General features: G+C 36.6%; 1 protein-coding gene and 1 long non-coding RNA gene across 11 annotated transcripts in view; one reads left to right on the forward strand and one right to left on the reverse strand.

The window, feature by feature from the left end:
• LOC133641699 (uncharacterized) overlaps positions 1–14,516 on the reverse strand; it is a 526,583-nt gene extending 512,067 nt beyond the window's left edge. Inside the window, exon 1 of the long non-coding RNA XR_009824326.1 lies at positions 14,460–14,516. This is a non-coding gene — a long non-coding RNA (uncharacterized LOC133641699). The remainder of the gene's footprint in view (positions 1–14,459) is intronic.
• pik3c2g (phosphatidylinositol-4-phosphate 3-kinase catalytic subunit type 2 gamma) overlaps positions 1–15,190 on the forward strand; it is a 94,590-nt gene that overhangs the window by 21,696 nt on the left and 57,704 nt on the right. For 5 of the 10 annotated variants that reach the window (XM_062035623.1, XM_062035626.1, XM_062035625.1 and 2 more), the window contains 3 exons: positions 2,222–2,348; positions 7,151–7,601; positions 7,691–7,770. In XM_062035623.1, coding sequence (XP_061891607.1) covers positions 2,314–2,348; positions 7,151–7,601; positions 7,691–7,770 — 566 coding nt within the window. In that variant the 5' untranslated portion in view covers positions 2,222–2,313. Of the gene's footprint in view, positions 1–2,221; positions 2,349–7,080; positions 7,602–7,690; positions 7,771–15,190 lie in introns of those variants that run through there. The other 5 variants (XM_062035618.1, XM_062035621.1, XM_062035622.1 and 2 more) reach the window with 2 other exon arrangements.

The following is a 15,190-nucleotide window of genomic DNA, read 5'->3' on the forward strand; positions in this document are numbered from 1 at the left end:
GGGAGAACATGCAAACTGAGCCCGGGATTGAACTCAGGACCTTTGTATTGTGAGGCACATGCACTAACCCAGTGGTCACCAACGTGGTGCCCGCGGGCACCAGGTAGCCCATAAGGACCAGATGAGTAGCCCGCTGGCCTGTTCTAAAAATAGCTCAAATAGCAGCACTTACCAGTGAGCTGCCTCTATTTTTTAAATTGTATTTATTTACTAGCAAGCTGGTCTCGCTTTGCCCAACATTTTTAATTCTAAGAGAGACAAAACTCAAATAGAATGTGAAAATCCAAGAAAATATTTTAAAGACTTGGTCTTCACTTGTTTAAATAATTTCATTAATTTTTTTACTTTGCTTCTTATAACTTTCAGAAAGACAATTTTAGAGAAAAAATACAACCTTAAAAATGATTTTAGGATTTTTAAACACATATACCTTTTTACCTTTTAAATTCCTTCCTCTTATTTCCTGACAATTTAAATCAATGTTCAAGTCAATTTATTTTTTTTATTGTAAAGAATAATAAATACATTTTAATTTAATTCTTCATTTTAGCTTCTGTTTTTTCGACGAAGAATATTTGTGAAATATTTCTTCAAACTTATTATGATTAAAATTCAAAAAAATTATTCTGGCAAATCTACAAAATCTGTAGAATCAAATTTAAATCTTATTTCAAAGTCTTTTGAATTTCTTTTAAAATTTGTGTTCTGGAAAATCTAGAAGAAATAATGATTTGTCTTTGTTAGAAATATAGCTTGGTCCAATTTGTTATATATTCTAACAAAGTGCAGATTGGATTTTAACCTATTTAAAACATGTCATCAAAATTCTAAAATTAATCTTAATCAGGAAAAATTACTAATGATGTTCCATAAATTTAATTTTTTCAAAAACATTTGAATTAGCTAGTTTTTCTCTTCTTTTTTTCGGTTGAATTTTGAATTTTAAAGAGTTGAAATTGAAGATAAACTATGTTTCAAAATTTAATTGTCATTTGTTTCGTGTTTTCTCCTCTTTTAAACCGTTCAATTAAGTGTAAATATCATTAATTATTAATAATAACATAGAGTTAAAGGTAAATTGAGCAAATTGGCTATTTCTGGCAATTTATTTAAGTGTGTATCAAACTGGTAGCCCTTCGCATTAATCACTACCCAAGAAGTAGCTCTTGGTTCAAAAAGGTTGGTGACCCCTGCACTAACCCCTCTGTCACCGTGCTGCCATATCCAACATTATGTATTATTTTAATTGATCTTTTTTGTAACACCGTTAGTGAATGAAGCGCACACTTGTAGCTATTACCCCATATTTCTACACAATAACTCAGATATGGTAACACTAGCGAGCAGTGGAGAATATGAAGTGATTTTTGGTCTAGAAAAGTTGAAATTGAACCCAAAAAACTTACTATATATTTAATTTAAACAAATTATAACGTTATTAATAATTTCCCATGCACAATCAAATATACTAAAACAATGACATATTAGTGCTGTATGTAATTATTCGTTTTTAAATACGGTATTTCAATGGATGTGTCACGCCAATTTTCTTCCCATCACAAAAACCTTCCTAACCCCCATTTACTTCCGGCGTCATTTCCGCTTACGTCAGTTCCTCTTACGTCATTGACAGCGATCGATAGCACTTCGTTTGACTCTTTTTTTTATAATACAGCGTTAACAAAACGTCTGAATTATCAACAATAATGTTGATTTAAAGTACAGACATTTAACATTATATATTAATTAATATTACTGAAATGTTTCAACAATAATGTTGATTTAAAGTACAGACATTTAACAGTATTATATATGAATTAATATTAGTGAAATGGTTTCAACAATAATGTTGATTTAAAGTAGTACGGACATTTAACAGTATTATATATTAATTAATATTTTTTGCACGTTACCACGAAGACAGAAGTTCGCAGCAGCGGCCCTAACACTCCGCTTGAAAAGTTGCGAAGCCTGCTGGTGTTTGACATAAGTCCCCTGGGACAGATAAAGACGAATATCATCCAGTGACACCACCATTTTCAGGAGATTTGGATTTATCGATCGCTGGCAATGACGTGAGAGGAAATGACGTGAATAAGAGGAACTGACGTAAGCAGAAATGACCCCGGAAGTAAATGGGGTCTAGGAAGGGTTTTGTGATGGGAAGAAAATTGCTGTCGGTCTGCTTCTGCCCGGTGTAATATTAGTAGTCCTCCACTAGGGGGAGTATTGTCATTGTTGTGGACAGGGGAAGAAAGTGGGAGGAGCCAAGAATAAAGCAAAGAAGTCTTCAGGTTAAACTCGCCGAGCGTGATGTGCTTCTCGTCTCTTCAACCCCAGCTTCAATGGTAGGTTACTAATGCCATGTATTTGTTTGATTTCTTCTAATATAATGGTGTTTTTAATACGTTTGTACGCGTCTGTAATATTTTGCTCAGCTGAAATTGTATGAGATTACTACACTACACTACATTGGAAGTTGTAATATTTCCTTCAATTGTGCGTATTTCATGTGGCTGCCATGTTTTTTTAAACATGTGTAAACAAAAGAAAATAGTCCAGTCGTTGGCGCCCTGCAACATTTCCTGTTAAGATTTGAAATGCTGTTACTGATTAATCAAGAGAAGGGTGTCCAAACTTTTTCCATCGAGGGCCGCGCACTAAAAAATGTAAAGCATGCGGGGGCCCATCTGTACATTTTATTTAAAACTTTGAGGGGCTCCCTTCAGTTTTGGTCCCTTGGAACCGGAAGGGTCCCAGTAATGAAAATGTTATGAATAAGTCCATCCATCCATCTTCTTCCGCTTATCCAAGATCGGGTCGCGGGGGCAGCAGCCTAAGCCTGTATAAATCGTATATTTATTTTATGTAATTGTTTTTCATTCAAAGCTTAAATCTGTAGATCACAGGTGTCAAACTGAAGGCCTGGGGCCCCCGCATCTTTGTGTGTAGCCCGCGAAAGCCTGGGAAAAATGTGTGTTAATAAAATTCTTCCTTTTTTTTTTTTTACTAAATGCAAATAATTATTTCGATTTTTTTGAGGAAAAAGTGCGTATCTTCTAAACCAGGGGTATCAAACGTACGGCCCGCGAACAGGTTTTATCCGGCCCGCGGGATGAGTTTGCTGGCCCCCCACATCTTTGTGTGTGGCCCACGAAAGCCTAAAAAAAATGTGTGTTAATAAAATACTTCCTTTTTTTTTTACTAAATGCAAATAATTATTTCGATTTTGACAGGAAAAAAATGTCTATCATGTGGAGTTATGTACTTAACAAAAAAAAGGTTCTTGATCATGAGTGTCCAAAGTGTGGCCCGGGGGTCATTTGCAGCCCAACATACAGTACAGGCCAAAAGTTTGGACACACCTTCTCCTCATTTAATGAGTTTTCTTTATTTTCATGACTATTTACATTGTAGATTGTCTCTGAAGGCATCAAAACTATGATGTGGACTTATGTGGAGTTATGTACTTAACAAATAAAGGTGAAATAACTGAATACATGTTTTATATTCTAGTTTCTTCAAAGTAGCCACCCTTTGCTTTGATTACTGCTTTGCACACTCTTGGCATTCTCTCGATGAGCTTCAAGAGGTAGTCACATGAAATAGTTTTCACATCACAGGTGTGCCTTATCAGTGTTGATTAGTGGAATTTCTTGCTTTATCAATGGGGTTGGGACCATCAGTTGTGTTGTAATTGAGAAGGTGTGTACAAACTTTTGGCCTGTACTGTAAATTTAGGTTTACAAACTATTTTTAAGCATAAAACATACATAGAGAATGTCAGCAACTTGTGGACAATAAGGACGTTATTTGGTGGTGTTTAGTTTCTGTAATTATAACTATAATTATTAGTTATAATTAAAATTGGTCCCTTGGAACCGGAAGGGTCTCCGTTTTGGCCTGTAGTGTATGTACTGTATGGTTGCAGGTACAGTGATGCGCTATATAAGTATAACTTATTTTAACGTTACCTCAACTAATATTTTCAAGTTCATCCTACATCAGACTGAATGTCAAATCATGTTTTGAAGTGTAATCTACTTGACGCTATCAGATCAATTGGAATTTTGATTAATCATAGGTTATTGCCCGCATGCATAATTGTCATTAATTTTTAAAAAGCGGCCGTCTAAATGCAGCTATTACTGCGATGTGGCCCTCAATGACAACGAGTTTGACACCCCTGCTCTAAATCATTTCAGGTCTGTCGATATATAATGTTTCATGCCCTATTTGTCAAAACCCTTTTTTTTAATGGCAAAAACTAGGGATGGCTTTTTGCCGATATCCGATATGCTGATATTGTCCAACTCTTTAATTACCGATACCGATATCAACCGATACCGATATCAACCGATATATACAGTCGTGGAATTAACACATTATTATGCCTAATTTGGACAACCAGGTATGGTGAAGATAAGGACCAAAAAATGAATAAAATAAAATAAGATAAATAAATTAAAAACATTTTCTTGAATAAAAAAGAAAGTAAAACAATATAAAAACTGTTACATAGAAACTAGTAATTAATGAAAATGTGTAAAATTAACTGTTAAAGGTTAGTACTATTAGTGGAGCAGCAGCACGCACAATCATGTGTGCTTACGGACTGTATCCCTTGCAGACTGTATTGATATATATTGATATATAATGTAGGAAGCAGAATATTAATAACAGAAAGAAACAACCCTTTTGTGTGAATGAGTGTAAATGGGGGAGGGAGGTTTTTTGGGTTGGTGCACTAATTGTAAGTGTATCTTGTGTTTTTTATGTGGATTTAATAAAAACAAAAAACAAAACAAAAACGATACTGATAATAAAAAAAACGATACCGATAATTTCCGATATTACATTTTAACGCATTTATCATCTCTAGCAAAAACACAAAATATGCAATATTGCCCCCCCCCCCAAAAAAATGTCAAAGCTGAATATCTAATGTGAAGTAATTGCAGCCTTACATAGGTCAATAATGCATAACACCATTGATTTTAATTCATTATTATTTTTTGATCAATGACAGCATTAAAAAAAAAAAAACATCTCAATAAAAATGTTGGCGATCCAAAAGGGCCCCGCTCTTGAAAGTGTTCAAATAAGTCATACAATTTGTATTTTTTACTTTAAACTCTCAAGTCTCTAAATCCACTTCAAATCTATCCGACGATTATAATTTATTTGTATTTTTTATTGATTTTGTTTCTTTTATCCCCTTTGTCAAAGAAAACTTTGTTTTTTTACATATGGCAAACACACAAAATATGTAATGCGTCAATGATTTTATAACCGCATTGATTTTGATTTTATTATTTTTTGAGCAATGACAGCTTCAAAGAAAATAACAGCCTTTGTGGCAGTTTCTTGCTATTAGAGTCAACATTGCAATTGTGTCTTGTTACATTTCACCTGTTTGCTCATTTATTCCACTTTTTAATGTTTTTCTTTAATCGTATTTTAAGAATGTACAGCACAGGCCAAAAGTTTGGACACACCTTCTCATTCAATGCGTTTTCTTTATTTTCATGACTACCGTATTTCCTTGAATAGCCGCAGGGGCGTTAATTAATTTAAAACCTCCTGTCACTCCTGCGTTTACCGGAAACCGGCGGGATGGCCGTGCATGCGGTAATTATTTTAAAACCTCTTCTCACTCCGGCGTTTACCAAAAGGAATCCATAAAATTTAGGCGTGCGCTTTGAGTGTGATGTAAGCATACCATCATGAAAAGCACATTTAATTAAAAAAACGTTATTATGGTCTTACCTGTACTTATAAATGGAGTCCATTTGCAGCTCCTTCTGACCAAAAGCATCGATAACTTGTTTATAGAAGTCTTCCTTATTTTCTTTCTTCAGTTTTAAAAGTCTCTGTTTCGATGGAGATATTCCTTTAATTATTACATCCTGCTTCGATTGAAAGTCCAGTTTAGAAAACTGTTTTATTTTAGATACCGGTATGTAATCCTTGTTAAAAGAAAAAAAATCTGTTGCTGCGTGTGTTCACTTCTTCTGCAGTACCGGAAGTCGCAAGAAGGATCACTAGCGCGGCAGCGCCCTCTACCACCAGGAGGCGGGAGTCATTTAATGACTTATACAGTATTTCACACACGCAGCTACGGTATATTAATAAAACATAGCTGCTTACTGTTCTCTTTAACATACTGTACCGGTATTCAATAGCTTGGACCTTAAATCCTACTGAAAAGCTCTTTATCTTTTTTCCTTTGTGCGATTGTAAACTACTGAAAGCAGCTTCCTTTTTTTTTTTTTTTTTTTTTTTTTTTTTTTTAAGTTTTATTTATACATTTCAACATTTCAACAATCAAATAAGTACAAAAGTAGTACAAAACAGTACAAAAAGAATACAAAGCAGCGCCAGGGGGTTATAAATTCCAAGTAACTAAAATAGAATGCAAAAAAACATATATATAATATAAACAAAGTGCAAAGCCATAGGCTCACTCAATCTGAAAGCAGCTTCCTCCATTTTGAAAATGAGGACAGATGCGTCACTCGTGACGTAACGAATTTGACCCGGTGGAAGTTCTAGACATATGTTAAATATTTTGCGAAACGAGTTTGACCCGGCGAAAATTATAGACATGCGATAATAAAATTAATATTTTGCGAAACGAATTTGATCCAGCTTCAATAATAAACCGGCGATAAGGCCAAGCATGCGTTAATTCTTTTGAAAAACGAGTTTGACCCGGCAGTAATTCTAGACGTGCGAATACTATATTCCCTGCGCCAATTCAAGGAAATACGGTATTTACATTGTAGATTGTCACTGAAGGCATCAAAACTATGAATGAACACATGTGGAGTTATGTACTTCACAAAAAAAGGTGAAATAACTGAAAACATGTTTTATATTCTAGTTTCTTCCAAATAGCCACCCTTTGCTCTGATTAATTTTTCGCACACTCTTGGGATTCTCTGGATGAGTTTCAAGAGGTCGTCACCTGAAATGGTTTTCACTTCACAGGTGTGAAGTGAACACCCATGATCAAGAGCCTCAGCTTCTGTCATAAATTGCTGTCTCACAATCTGATCATGTGATTCTTTCTTGCAGTGTTTCCCACAATTATTCTAGACCCTTGACTAGAATATAATGTAATGGAGCCATCTGCACCACTATATAGCCCATCATTTGGATCGCCATATCACCCATCCCATGGACCAACAAATAGCCAATCTCTTGGACCGCCACCTGTACCACCTCGTAAAACCGTCCAAAGACAATATGCAAGCATCTTCACCCCCTCAGAATCTCTGACTGAAGATGAATCGCATCTTTACGAGGATATTGAGTTTTTTTCCAACGAACAACTGCCTCAGTCTCAGCCTGAGCCCCCAAACCAGCTCAGGGCTCAAGGAAGTCTTAAAGAGGCTGTTGACAAAGGAACAAATAAACCTCCAATAGCCCCTCGTCCTCCCGTCCGAGTCCCGAGCACAACTTTGCTCGTGTCCCCTCCCATAATCCCCAGGCAGCATGTCTCGCTTGCCCAGAGCAAAACAAGGTTCTCATGTGACCTGAGTGTTCCTGTCCACAAACTGACTCGCTCCAACACACAGACGGATGGCGTGGTGATGGTGAGTACCCTAAAGAGTTTATTTTTTTAAAAAAGAATACAAAAAAAGATGATGGAACATCAGTCCTAAACACTTCTCTTGCACATCAGGATCAATGGACCATCAAACTGATCGATACTCCACAAGGTAGCACCAGAACCATGGCTGCATTTTGCCAAGCAGCATCCAAGTATGTAATAATGCCTTCTTTTTCTGTCCACCAAAAAGCCTGTAATATGTAATATTTATGCTAGGTTCACACTAACGGCGCTTTAAAGCGGCATGCAAAGCGGCGTTAAAGCGTAACAAAGCGCGATTAAAGCGCGAGGGTCGTAATGGATCGTGGGAAAGCGTGTAGTGAAGCGGGACATGCTGCAAGATCGGCAAAAATTTTTAAACGGTTTAAAAAACTTTGGCGCTCTGTCAAGAATGGAATAAAGCGCCGAGAGCGTATAAAAGCGTGAGAAAGCTCAGCAAAGCTAGGAAAGAGAGCAGAGAGCAGCTTTATTTGTCCATTCTTAACATGTACAAGACACATAAGAACTGAAATTACATTTTCGGCACAATCCCGCTAAGAGCAGACATACGTTACAGGGAGACAAGACGGGACCGCCAACGGATCAGCCACTCAGGGCGCTCCTTAAAAAGGTGGGGAAAAGGTGACATTGGGAAAGGGGGGAAGAGTAAAAAAAATATCAGTCTGAGGCTGGACCCTCAGGAATGGTCCAGACTGAGTCCGAGGAAAAAAACCTCACATAGCATGGCACACATAAACATGGTACATGTAATCACAACAACTCGCAACAGAGTCATCCAACAGGACCCTGGAGGCCGGCAGCTGCTGTTGAGCGCTACTCAGCCCCCACAACCCCGGAGGAAATTAAGCAGTGGTGAAGGCGTTGATTTGGGGAGGGGTGTGTGCGCGCATGTATGCCCAATTAACTTGGGTGAGATGTTGGAATTGTCTTTATGGGCCGAGGCCGGCCCCAAGAGTTCAAGAGTTCAAGAGTCCGACCCAGGTGCTTTTGAAAAAAAGGGAAGGTCAAAAGCGTCCATCTTTGAGGAGTCCTCAGGGGAGTGTTTTCAAACAGCCTGTTCCTCAAGGCCATTCGAGGGAGTCAAATCGTAGATTAAGATGTTGTTTTTTCTTCGAGCAGTCAAAACAATGACATTCCTGCTCTGTATGCTGGCTCTGACAATTCCAATGTATTCTTTCTCTGCAAACTTCATCAAGATGGAATCCATTTTGCGATTCAAATCAGCAATCGCTCCAGTCTGTGATCCCACAGCACGACCCAATCCTTCCATTGCGTTGAACAGCCTGTTGGCCCCTTGAGTGGCTGCCATCGTCTTCCGAATTTGACGATACAGCAGAGCAATGCCCAGCCCAATCAGCAAATGCCCTGCGATCACGGCTCCAAATAGGTAGATGTCTTCCACGTCCTCGATGGAAAGGACTGAGAGGCACATGATTCTCCAAGTATTCCAGGAATCTCTCACGTACCCCGCAGCAATGGTTCCATCAGGGCAGCCAGGCTCCCCCGAACCTCTTTTCCTTGTCGAAAAGACTGTCAATTGCGTCGAGAGTCCAGTTGATCAAATTAATTTTGATGTTTAGATTTGAGGACAGCTCAAGAAAAGAGGCTTCAAAAAGTTCAGACAAGGACACAAGAAAGCAAGCGGGAAGGAGGAGGAGCAGGGAAAAATGTGACCACCCTCACCAAGAGGCGAGACAGAAAGCTTAACAGATCTTGGTTCAAAGCGCGGACCCCAGTCGCCACCGCAGCTCCGGATAAACGGTGTTCTCCCTCCTGCTCGTCGGTCAACCTCCCCTTGTCTTGGCTGTTCTTCCTCCCTCTCCTCCGCCTCAAGGGTTAAGATGTAGTTATACAAAAGGGAGACAAACATCATGTCTTCTTCGGATAGATCATGCTCTGGTACACCTAGAACTTCTTGATCTTGTTGCTCTGCCATCCTGTTCGGGAGCCAAAGATGCAATGACTTTGTGCATATGCTGCATCTTTATATACCGCTGGAGTGACATCGGCGACCTCTATAATTCCAATGCGTAACAGGGCGTAACAATGCACAACGGAGCTTGATAATCGTGTCAGAGCCTGATTTAAAGAGTCAGGATCGCATCAAAGCGTAATAAAGTTCAATAAAGCGTAATAAAACGTATCAAAGCGTGATTTAAAGCGTATCAAAGCGGCATCAAATCGTGAGGAACGGTAACAAAGCGGGAAATAATTCGTACTAATTCGTATCAGAGCGTATCAAAGCATAACATTACTTTGGAGATCAGGATATTCGTGGAAAAATTGACAAAAATGACGGCGCTTTGCTCGCCGCTTTAAAGCGCGGCAAGCGCCGTTGGTGTGAACCAGGCATTATGCGCATTTGGTTTTGGTAAATTAACAAAATTGTAAAATAAATGGCGTGAGTGAATAATTTTAGTTTGACATGTAGAAAAGGTAGCGTTATATCAGCTCTGTTTTTCACATGTTGAATGGCGTAAATGGAACGTGTTCCTTAATCTTATTATTCATACACCTATAGTGATCACAGAGACAGCTTGTTTTTGTGTTACTGTATATATTTGTTTCTCTGAAAAATCCCACTTAATATACTTTGGGTAACAACAGTCAATATTTATTTATTTTATTTTATTTTTTTAGGTGGGTAACAGTCAATATTTATTTATTTACTAGATTTTATTTTTTTATTATATAATAAAAGTGAGCTTTTGTTAAACCAAATATTGTGTGTTTTTTTCCATATACAACAACCTATCTGGACTCCATAAGAGAATCGATAAGGAATCAGTTCGATAAGAGGATTCCATAATAGGCTCGAACTCGATAATTCCTTATCAAACATCATCCCTAACGTGTCACAATATATTCACTCTTAATTGCTCAAACTGTATAATAACCGTCCTCCAGCGTAGCTCAGGCCTACTTTTTGTCGCCGTCTACAGCGCTAAGCCTTCTAGATCACAAGATCTCATTTTTTTGGGCCCTCAAAAGCCTGGAAGTTTGTATTTTCGTTTAGTCTTTATTGGAAGGGACAATGCACAGATACATTAAGCTCAAAGACAGATACTGTATGTTCTGTACCAGCTTATAGCTAAATAGCTCATTTCCATCTGCAGTCCCTGGCTACCTAAATTAAAGAGATACAAAAATCATGCGAAAAAATATAACATTCAAATTATACTATAGCATGTAATCAAACTAAGAAAAGTCATGAAATGCCTTTTCAATGACACATAATTATACAATACAACCACACCTCATTTACATCATCACACAGACAATACATGCTCTTGTTCACATCTGTCATTTGTAAAAACAACCAAGATTATAACACACACACAGTTTACAACAAAATGTTCTCATGCATAAATATAATATATACACTACCGTTCAAAAGTTTGGGGTCACCCAAACAATTTTGTGGAAACCTTCATTTCTAAGAACAAGAATAGACTGTCGAGTTTCAGATGAAAGTTCTCTTTTTCTGGCCATTTTGAGCGTTTAATTGACCCCACAAATGTGATGCTCCAGAAACTCAATCTGCTCAAAGGAAGGTCAGTTTTGTAGCTTCTGTAACGAGCTAAAGTGTTTTCAGATGTGTGAACATGATTGCACAAGGGTTTTCTAATCATCAATTAGCCTTCTGAGCCAATGAGCAAACACATTGTACCATTAGAACACTGGAGTGATAGTTGCTGGAAATGGGCCTCTATACACCTATGTAGATATTGCACCAAAAAGCAGACATTTGCAGCTAGAATAGTCATTTACCACATTAGCAATGTATAGAGTGTATTTCTTTCAAGTTAAGACTAGTTTAAAGTTATCTTCATTGAAAAGTACAGTGCTTTTCCTTCAAAAATAAGGACATTTCAACGTGACCCCAAACTTTTGAACGGTAGTGTATATATTAGGGCTGGGAATCTTTGGGTGTCCCACGATTCGATTCAAAATCGATTCTTGGGGTCACAATTCGATTCAGAATCGATTTTTTTTTTTCAATTCAACACGATTCTCAATTCAAAAACGATTTTTTTTAATTTTTTTTTTTTTTTTTTTTTTTTTTTTAATTTTTTTAATGAAAACAATACACAACAATACCATAATAATGCAATACAATTTCAAAACAAAACCCGACCCAGCAACATTCAGAATAGCAATAAACAGAGCAATTGAGGACACACAAACATGACACGGAACAATCTAAAAGTAGTGAGACAAAAATGAATATTATCAACAACAGTATCAATATTAGTAACAATTTCAACATAGCAGTGATTAAAAATCCCTCATTGATGTTATCATTACAAACATTAATTAAAAAAAATAATACAAAAAATTAACAACAGTGTCACAGTGGCTTACACTTGCATCGCATCTCATAAAGTAAATGTCTAATGATAATGTCAATGAGGGATTTTTAATCACTGCTATGTTGAAATTGTAACTAATATTGATACTGTTGTTGATAATATTCATTTTTGTTTCACTACTTTTGGTTTGCTCTGTGTGGTGTTTGTGTCTCCTCTCAATTGCTCTGTTTATTGCAGTTCTGAGTGTTGCTGGGTCGGGTTTGGTTTTGGAATTGGATTGCATTGTTATGGTATTGCTGTGTATTGTTTTGTTGGATTGATTAATTTAAAAAAAAAATAAAATAAAAAAATCGATTTTTAAAAAATGAGATTTGATTCTGAATCGCACAACGTGAGAATCGCGATTCGAATTCGAATCGATTTTTTTAAAGTTGTTTATACGGACACCCTCAGTGTGACCTGTATGGCTGTTAACCAAGTATGCGTGGCATTCACTTGTGTGTGTGAAAAGCCGTAGATATTATGTGATTGGGCCGGCACGCAAAGGCAGTGCCTTTAAGGTTCATTGGCGCTCTGTACTTCTCCCTACGTCCATGTACACAGCGGCCTTTTAAAAAGTCATACATTTTACTTTTTGAAACAGATACCGATAATTTCCGATATTACATTTTAAAGCATTTATCGGCCGATATTATCGGACCTCTCTAATAAAAACGAGACATAATCATTGCATTAAAGTAAGTTTCAGCTGACTCCAGTGTTAACGAATTCCTGATACATTTAAACATTTTTATGTTGTACTTAAGACTCTGGCACATCTGTTTGATAGGTTTTTTTAAAGCCAAGTGTTGGGTCTAGAATGACACCCAGGTAACGATATTCACTAACATTTTGTATTATTTCCTTATTACAGTTATATTTGGAAAGGATGACATTTTATATTTATTTACAAAATACATTGTTGCCGTTTTCTTAATTTTTAATGTTAAACTTGAGTAATATGTGTCATTGGAGTACTTTATATTTTCTTACTGAATGTATTAGTTTTTTCCATTTTGACAGAAAATATACACTACCGTTGAAAAGTTTGGGGTCACATTGAAATGTCCTTATTTTTGAAGGAAAAGCACTGTACTTTTCAATGAAGATAACTTTAAACTAGTCTTAACTTGAAAGAAATACACTCTATACATTGCTAATGTGGTAAATGACTATTCTAGCTGCAAATGTCTGCTTTTTGGTGCAATATCTACATAGGTGTATAGAGGCCCATTTCCAGCAACTATCACTCCAGTGTTCTAATGGTACACTGTGTTTGCTCATTGGCTCAGAAGGCTAATTGATGATTAGAAAACCCTTGTGCAATCATGTTCACACATCTGAAAACACTTTAGCTCGTTACAGAAGCTACAAAACTGACCTTCCTTTGAGCAGATTGAGTTTGTGGAGCATCACATTTGTGGGGTCAATTAAACGCTCAAAATGGCCAGAAAAAGAGAACTTTCATCTGAAACTCGACAGTCTATTCTTGTTCTTAGAAATGAAGGCTATTCCACAAAATTGTTTGGGTGACCCCAAACTTTTGAACGGTAGTGTAATGTACTCAATGCAATCGCATATTTTTTAAACATAAATGTTATAATGTAACAAATATATGATCATACATTCAAACAATGTTTTTCTTAAACTAGAAATAAATACTTTTTATCTGCTTGACTTATGATTTCAAAGCAAGTTATTCATCAAATTGTCTAATTTCAGAAACAGATTTTACAGTGACTTCATTACATTTACTGTGGTTTTACAGCATTTTACTGCACATGGAAAAACAGTACCACTGTTTTTTGACCCTTAAAATGCCGGCAACTGAGCTGCCAGGTTTTTACTGTAAAAAACAGTGATACTGTTGTGTTATTCACAATAGTTTAAGTTTTTACGGTAAAATCCGGCAACTAAATTGCCAGAATTGTACTGTAAAAATGCATTTTGTATTAACAGGAAAAAACACTGTAACATTCTATCAATTGAGCTGCCACTTTTGTACCGTGAAAAACAGTAGTACTGTTTTTTTTCATTTACAGTAACATGCTGAAAAAAACACTGCAAATTTTACGGTAAAATGTTTGCGACTGACCTGTCAGTTTTTTACTGTAAAATCTACAAAATATTTTTACATTGTTGTACATAAAAAAACAAATCATCAAATGCATAGGCAAGTGTGTATTAAGAATTGACCCTGTGAGGGCAAACATAACTGCGATATGGCCCTCAATTAAAACGAGTTTGACACCCCTGTTCGAGGTAATGTCATATTTAACCTATGGTTATCCAGGGTAAGACAATTAGGAACAAATTCTCATTTGCAATGCTGACCTAGCAAAGAGGCAGTATTTACGTGATAGAGATGTTGAAGTGTGATGATGATCTCATCGTCTTTTATTTACCAACAAAAATGACCGCTGTAGATCCCTCTCAACAGTTCACAAATGTGTTGGAACATACAGTACAGGCCAAAAGTTTGGACACACCTTCTCATTCAATGTGTTTTCTTTATTTTCATGACTATTTACATTGTAGATTGTCACTGAAGGCATCAAAACTATGAATGAACACATGTGGAGTTATGTACTTAACAAAAAAAGGTGAAATAACTGAAAATATGTTTTATATTCTAGTTTCTTCAAAATTGCCACCCTTTGCTCCGATCACTGCTTAGTCACCTGAAATGGTTTTCACTTCACAGGTGTGCCTTATCAGAGTTGATTACCGGTAGTGGAATGTATTCCTTTATCAATGGGCTTGGGACCATCAGTTGTGTTGTGAATGAGAAGGTGTGTCCAAACATTTGGCCTGTACTGTAAATTTAGGTTTACAAACTATTTTTAAGCGTAAAACATACATGGAAAATGTCTGCAACTTGTGGACAAATAGGACGTTTTTGGTGGTGTTTAGTTTCTGTAATTATAATGATAATTATTAGTTATAATTAAAACAGTACAGTAATTTGACAACAAGCTCTGAGTCTGTACTTTTACTGCCATCTAGTAATAATAGTAATGGATTAGATTTATACAACGCTTTTCCAGACACTCAAAGCGCTTTAATAATAATAATAATAATATTAATAATACATTTTATTAATAAGGCGCCTTTCTGGGCACTCAAGAACACCGTACAAAATCAAAACAAGAAAATCAATTGGATAAAAACAACAAGATTTACAGTGAATAAGCAGTAAGGAATAGGTGTGTTTTGAGTC

Source organism: Entelurus aequoreus, linkage group LG24, assembly GCF_033978785.1.
Source record: "Entelurus aequoreus isolate RoL-2023_Sb linkage group LG24, RoL_Eaeq_v1.1, whole genome shotgun sequence".
NCBI classification, from domain to species: domain Eukaryota; kingdom Metazoa; phylum Chordata; class Actinopteri; order Syngnathiformes; family Syngnathidae; genus Entelurus; species Entelurus aequoreus.